The sequence below is a fragment of the Tenrec ecaudatus genome, chromosome 4 (assembly GCF_050624435.1).
Source record: "Tenrec ecaudatus isolate mTenEca1 chromosome 4, mTenEca1.hap1, whole genome shotgun sequence".
NCBI lineage: Eukaryota > Metazoa > Chordata > Mammalia > Afrosoricida > Tenrecidae > Tenrec > Tenrec ecaudatus.
Window position 1 is genome coordinate 177291719 of NC_134533.1, and position 7249 is coordinate 177298967.

At 53.0% G+C, this 7249-nt stretch overlaps 1 protein-coding gene across 1 annotated transcript; it reads right to left on the reverse strand.

Moving 5' to 3' along the window:
• Nucleotides 1-2472: 2472 nt before the first annotated feature.
• CCR4 (C-C motif chemokine receptor 4) lies at nt 2473-3552 on the reverse strand. The gene has a single exon (XM_075548934.1). It carries the CDS (start codon nt 3550-3552, stop codon nt 2473-2475), a length of 1080 nt encoding a protein of 359 aa, XP_075405049.1.
• Between the last annotated feature and the right edge of the window lie 3697 nt (nt 3553-7249).

Consider the following 7249-nt stretch of genomic DNA (forward strand, 5'->3'; position numbering starts at 1 on the left):
CACGCCTGGTGAACTAGAGGGCGTGTAAAAAAGAGACGGATTGACGCCGTGGCCGCCACGATGGACTCCAACACAGGAACCATTGTGAGGGGGTTGTGGGAGCCGTGTTTGTGTGATCGTACAGAAAGTCACTGTAACGTAGAACAGACTGTGAAACTAACCACGACCCAGGGCAGAAGGCAGGGGCGAAGAGGCATAACAGTAATTGCAAACAACAATAGCAACAACACCGAGTGGGAGCAGGGTTGCTCGGCAGGTATTGTAATTGCTGTCAATAATAAGTTGTACACCTATGAACATTCAAATGAGCAGAGTGGGTTGGTAGATATACTTACAACAGTGACATGAAGAGAAAAAAAAGTATAATTGCTGAGACTGCTTCCATCCAACCAAACACCCCAGGGAATTTGATGCCTCGGTTTAGATGACGGGGCCCCCGTTTTCATGAGACAGCCCCATTCACTGGTTTAATGCAGTGGTCCTCAACCTCCCTCACGCTGCGACCCTCTTATACGGTTCCTCATGTGGTGCTGATCCCCCCCCAACCATAACATTATTTTCGTTGCTACTTTGTCACCGTCATTTTGCTGCTGGTGTGAATCGGGCGGCCCACAGGCTGAGAACCACTGATTTCGTGTGTTCCTTGCTTCTGTCCCAGGTTGTTGTCTGGTGGGTCTTAAAAGGAACTTCCACGTTTGCAAGTGGCCATTTGAGACTCAATTGGACTCTCTTCACCTACTAGAGCAGCGGTTCCCAACCTGTGCCTTAATCAGCTCCTTTCTTTCTTTTAATCACTCTGAAATGTAGGTGCTAGAAGGAGCTAGTAGATCCTGACACACTATGCAGACGTTTTTCTAAAGAGACCCTGCCTCGGAATCCCACCTCCCCCTCCCTATCTCCTTATGCACACGTGTCTCCTAGTTAATGCGCTACAGCTCCTAGACCACAGGCCCAGGGATCCCTCCCCTTGGACTAGTCCATGACATCGGCACCTGCGGCACAGCCACGGGGCTTTCAGCAGTGCGGGTTCTCATTCCGACCACAAAATCCCAACCCAAACTCTAGCAAGAAGACAAGGCTCTGTGGGCTGATAGACACACTTAATTTCTTTTATTTCTATAAAGGCAATAGCAACTTTCCCTTGGAAAGCCACTTTTCTGGAAATACATTTTTTGGAAATGCATTCTTTTTCATGCCATAATATGTAAACAAACAGGCATCTTAAACACATTAATTCAGCTAACAGCTTGCAAGATAGGTTTTTGCTTTGGGGCGGGGGACTGGGGAGGGCGGGGAGGTGAGGGCAGTTAGAGGTCTCCGAAGCCTTAGTAGACATTTCTACTTAGTTCTGATTAATGAAGGTCAGAAGGATGGAGATAGCAATGTATCTTATGTGGTGTAAAATGGTTAATTAGATGATTAAAATGACTTGTCAGAAATGACTGACGAAAACTGTGAGTCACCCAAATGTTAAAAAACAAGGCCGGTATGTTAGAGAGCAGGTGACACTGTTTACAGTTTCATTGCCTTGTTTGAGTCATGGTAGCGCCACCTCAGCATAACGCCAGTTTGAGTCTTCGTACCTCAGTTAAAGGCTTACATTTCAAGGTGATTCAGGTGGCAGTGTACTACTTTATTTGTCCTCCTTATATTTATATAGATTTAAATTTTGCAGGCCCTGATGATAAACAAAGACCTGGAAAGAATTTTGGAGGCCTGGGTCTTAGCTTTGAATTTTGCATATATCTCCGTTATTGTTGACACAAATCTTACCTACGAGCAAATGACACTGGGGGTGAATTGCCACACCTTTGCCTGAGTTTGGAGCCCTCTGCTCCGTGGCAGGACATCAGACCACTCCCGGCCTCCCTCGCCTTCCACCCACATTCAGCATGAGAAGCTTGGCAGAAATGTACAAATGAGGATACAAATAATCCTTCATAAGAATCAAGATCAAAGTTCATGACCACTTCTTTCCGCCTCTACCTGATTTCATGCCCTGCAGCGTGCCTCAGATGTTGTTAGAAATGTCACACTAGGACGGCATGCCAGAATCTTCTACGTTACTTCAACAACAAAAAAAAGTTAGAGGTCCATAGGAAAACTTTTTCACAGAAGAAAGTAGCCATTGACTCAACCATCTCTCTAAGACCCAGCCCCAGGGGAGAATGCTCTGAGTCCGGTTCCAAAGAGCTGGTCTTCGGGAGGAATTCCGACCTCGTTAGAACACTCCTCGGAGGCTTTCTGGAACATACTTACCCCCGCAGGCAAGCCCGAGATGCAGCAGGGGGTCTGAGTCCAGGTGGGCTCTGGCCAACCTGAGGTGGCACGTTGGAAGAGGGAAAGCTAACTTCAGGGCCAGAAGCCCAACTCCACTGTGGCTGCAAAGTCAAGGGAGCCTTACTAACAGGCCATTGGACGTAAGCTCTTCCTCCGGGAAGCCCTGAGCGCTGGTTTTTGCATGTTGGTTGGTTACAGCGCTTCGTGGAGGTCGTGGTCCACGGTGGACTGTGTGTACGAAGAGCTGGGGGTGTCGGCCGAGTGGAGCTGGAGGAACCCACAGTATTGGCAGAGTGCAAAGGGGCCCCGGCAGGTTTTGAAGAGCTGGATGATGTACTTGCGAAACTTCTCCCCCAGAAAGAAGTAGATGACGGGGTTGAGGCAGCAGTGGACATACGCCAGGGTTTCTGTGGCCTGAAGGGCGTAGTCCAGGTGTCTTTCTACGGTGCAGTCCTGGAGGACTTGAAGCTCCACCAGGGTCTGCAGAAAGAGCACGATGTTGTAAGGTGTCCAGAACCCAAGGGAGAGGGCCACCACGGTGAAAATCATCTTCACCGCCTTGGTCTTCTTCTCGTTTTTACAGTGCTTCAGGGTCCTGATGATGCTAGAGTAACAAAAGAGCATGATCCCCAAGGGGATCACCAACCCCAGGATGTTGATCTCCAGGGAGCTGAGGACCTTCCACGCGGTGGAGTTCACAGAGTGCGAGGGTTTGCAGTAGGTGCGGTTGTGCATCGTAGAACAAGTGCTAAAAACGAGGCCTGGGAGTGAGGCCAAGACGGCCACTGACCACGTGACCAGGCTGGTGATGACCCCGTAAGTCAGGGTCCTGGCTCTTAAGGAAAACACTGCGTGCACAATGGCCAGATACCTGTCGATGCTCATGAGCATGATGAAGAAGATGTCGCTATAAAAGCCCACCAAGTACATCCAGGAGACGACCTTGCACAGGCCCAGGCCAAACACCCACTGGTCGGCAGCATAGTAGCCCCAGAAAGGGAGGGAGAACACGAAGAGCAGATCGGAGAGGGCAAGGTTGAGCAGGTACACGTCAGTCATGGACTTGAGCCGCTTGTACTTGAACAGAACCAGAACCACTATCGAATTTCCAAGTAGACCAAAAAGAAAGACCAAGAAGTAAAGCGGGGGCAGGAAGAGCTCCCCAAAGGCCTTGACACCCTCTTTGGTGCACGGCTTAATAGAATAGTCGTAGAGGTAATAGTTATACGTGTTTTCATCCAGCGTGGTGTCTGCCAGAGGCGTGGAGCTCATTTTGGAAACCGACAGGCTCCTTTGGGCGGGCCTGGTCCACTGGGCAGAGGCTGACAAGGGAAAGGAAGACGTCTGGTTAGGACAATGAAAGCCCTTCCGTGCAGACCGCAGAGCAGGCTGCTGATGCTCCTCTCTCCCACCCCCGCCCGCTCGGCATTGTGCTTCATCCCCGCTGAAGCCCACACCCTCGAAGGGCAGTGCAGCCCAGCCCGGCCAGGGGACGGCCCCCACCCGTGGAGTCAGGCTAATCAAGGTGGCTGGGGACGTTGTTGCTCAAACAACGCAATGGCCCTCTGCTGCTACTTGGAAGGTGAGACGTTGGAGCTGGCTCAGAGGTGACTCGGAGGAAAGGTCTGGTGATCTACTTCTGAGAAATGAGCCGCGGAGAACTCTGTGGAGCGCTTTTCTACTCCGAAACGCACGGGGTCGCCGGGAGCCCGGATGGACCCCCACAGCCCCGGCAGCGATCCGTCGGGGGTCCCTGAAATCACTTGCGGAGGTGACCGGGGCTGTTAGTCTCCCATCAAGACTGCGCCCAGGATCTCTGGGACTCGCACACAAGCCAGGCGTGTCTGCGCAGGTTTCCCCGGCAGACTCAAAAGCTCAGTCGTTGCTGCCGTAGTGGTTCCGACTATCTCACTGTGATGCGACAGAATTAGGAGCAAGTCCTGCTGCAGGCTTGGTGCTTTATACATGGCAACGCCTGCTCTGCAAGGAGTGCGCATGGACATCCTACCCTTGCGCTCCTAAGGGGTCTGCGGGGCGTGACGGTTACGCATTAGATTGCTAACCACCAGCGCCTCTGCAGGAGACAGAGGGCGCCTTCTATGGACCCTGTAAAGCATTACGGTCTTGGAAACCCCCAGCGCTAGTGCTCCCCTATCTTATGGGGCGCTTGGAGTCAGAACCAACTCAACGGCAGTGAGTTTGCCTTTTGGTCTCGTTTTCCTCTTGCTCCTGCCCTTGACCCCTGCCCAGCAGCAATCTTCTACCCAGGACCTAACTCAGCATAATGGATTCCCGTTATAAGTGAGTCACGGAACCCTGGGAGAGGGTGAATGACTTTGAAAGACCACAGGGCTAGCTAGCCAAGTGTACAAACTGCTCATTGGTTTTCCCTCCCCCCCCCCAAGTCCAAGTGACCAGGCCTCCAATGGGGGCCGGAGGAGGGGGCCAGCTTTCAGGATGTCATCTTCTCACAGGGCCAATTCCAAGTTACCCATGGCCGCTGAGTTGGGACTCCTTGCAACCTTTTAGGACAAAGCCTATTGCCTCATGAGGTTCCCGAGGCTCTCAACTGCTGCGGAAGCCGTCGGCCACACCTGTCTCCCACGGACCCGCTGGTGGGTTCACACACTGGCCTTGGGAAGATTAGCCCAGCTCGTCACCACTGCGCCACCAGCCCTCTTCACATTGCAAGTTATCAGCATGTGAGGAGCAGCCTCACCAAATGCCTCCGTAGTCCACGGTCAGCTCTCAGAAGCTGGTGCCGCCTGGCAGCAGCCTCCGGCAGCCAGGGCCCAGGTTTGCACTCAGTGCCCCCGGTGGCAACCCACCTGGCCTTCCCTGCAACGGTGACCAGCCGCCCCCGGGCCAGTTCCACACCAATGCAGTCAACGTGTTTTTCCTCCCTTCAGAAAGTAGGGCCAGCGCTCAGGTGAGTCATTTGAGGGGACTTCTGAGTCTTTTCATCAGACAGCATTCTTGATGTGAGCTGCAGTGGATCCTAGGGGGGTGGGACATTCCCCCGACAGCTCTCACTATAACCAGAAACCAGCCCTTTCCCTGCCAGCCATGCTCATTTCCTGCCCAAGTGGGCAGAGGAAGAGGTTAAAACCTTCTCTAAATTATAGATGCGCTCAGCTGTGAATCAAAGCAACTCACGGATGCAGGGGTCTTTCTGACCCAAGGCCTCCCCATCTAGCCTCCTTCCTCTTGGGTCCACGGCACCCTGGCGTGCCTCATTCAGCCTCTTTCTCACTCGTGTTATTCACATCTGTGCCCCCAGCCCAGCACCTCCTACACACATACCCCAAATGCCGTGTGTGTGTGTGTGTGTGTGTGCGTGCGTGCGTGTAAATGGTGACGCGACAACCAACAGATTTGTCTGTTGCCCTTCTCTGTGTGAGGCCACTGGCCCAGGGGTCCAGGGTCAATGTGGGAAGCAGAAACGTGTGTGGTTCTGATGGGAAATATCCGCAGTCTCAGCTGGAGGAATTGGTGTAATGTATGCAGCAGAGGAGGCCGGCAACTCGGGTGGCCTTGAGTGGGGGCTGGCAGGGGCACAGGTTCCGACAGACCACGTGTGAGCGCCAAGGGAGCGCTGTGAGCACTGGAGTGACCAAATGCCTGAGCGCTGGAGCGCCCGGAGTGGCCATCAGCTCCGAGAGCGTCCTCAAGTCACAAGAACAATTAGATAATGCCCCATCCCCACGTACCTGGCTTAGCTGCAAGCGGCTCTGCGGTCTGCGAGGCAGTGTGGGCTTGCTCAAGAAGCGCAGTGTCAAGGACAGGTGTCTTTGAAGGGCACGTGGCTTCCTGTGGCAGCCCTATCCCTCACCCATCTTTGCTGAGCTCAGGCGAGTTGACGTTTTCTGGGTTGGGTTTTTTTTTTTTTTTTAAGAGAGAGAGAGAGAGAAGCAGAGAAATTGAATGATTTTCAGTTACTCGTTTCTCAAAACAGAATGGCTTGCTTTTTGCTGGATGAGAGAGAAAAGGGAAATGCTCGCACTTTGCTTTTGAGAAGCTTCCACGTTTCAGAAAAGATGTTTAGCTTCAGCCAGTCATGTTCTTCGATTCAATACTGATGGAGCCTCCATCAGGTTGGGGCTCCTAGCCCAAAGGAGGGGCGCTGGAGTCCAGCCAGAGGCCCCAAGAAACGCCTGGTGACTGACTTCTGGAGAATCAGCCTGTGGGAGCCCACAGGGGATGCCTGATCCATAACACTCTGACCCACACGGGGTCGCCAGGAGCAGGAGACAGCTCAGCAGCAATAGCCTGTTCACCTTGTCAACAGTGGCCTCACAACGCAGCTTCCAACCCCCATTTCCCACGGCGCCGTCTCCTTAAACACGTGGCACTTCCACCGACAGGAAACGGGTGAGAGAGTTCCTCTGGGTGTGGGGAGTCTTGCTGGGGTAGTGATGCCCTGGAGGATTGCTAACCTCAAGGTCAGCACTTCGAAACCACCAGCTGCTCTGTGGGCAAAAGATGGTGCTTTCTACTCCCATCCAGAGCGACAGTCTCAGACCCCACAGGGGCCGTTCTAGCCAGGGCTGGAGGGCTATTAGGAGTCAGGAGCGACTCAGTGGCAGGGAGTTGGGTTTGGGGTTTTGACGGAGGCAAGGAGTTGGCTTTATTCCTGAATCTTGCATGTCCTCAGCGCTTCCAGATGTCTCCCCTCCATCGGTTCCCAGGTGCTCAACGCTTTGGTTCAGCTTAAAGAACCGCAAGTCTCTCTCTTCCTGAGGGATTTGCCTGACCAGACACTACAGCATTCACCTAGGGCAGTGTTTCCCAAAGTGGGCCATACTGGCCCCTTGAGTAGGTGCTGGGCCAAACCAGAAAGCCAAAGGGGGTGCTAAAGCAGATACCTGTGCTTTCTCTGAGGTTGCCAGCGGGGCCCTAAGTGATTTTTTTTTTTTGGTTCTGAAAAGAAATAGTAGGTTAAATCCGTTTGGGCGCCAATGGTCTAGGG

Bases quoted from the DNA above. Each gene is read 5' to 3' on its own strand.
- CCR4 (XM_075548934.1), bottom strand. From the start codon at position 3,552: ATGAGCTCCACGCCTCTGGCAGACACCACGCTGGATGAAAACACGTAT.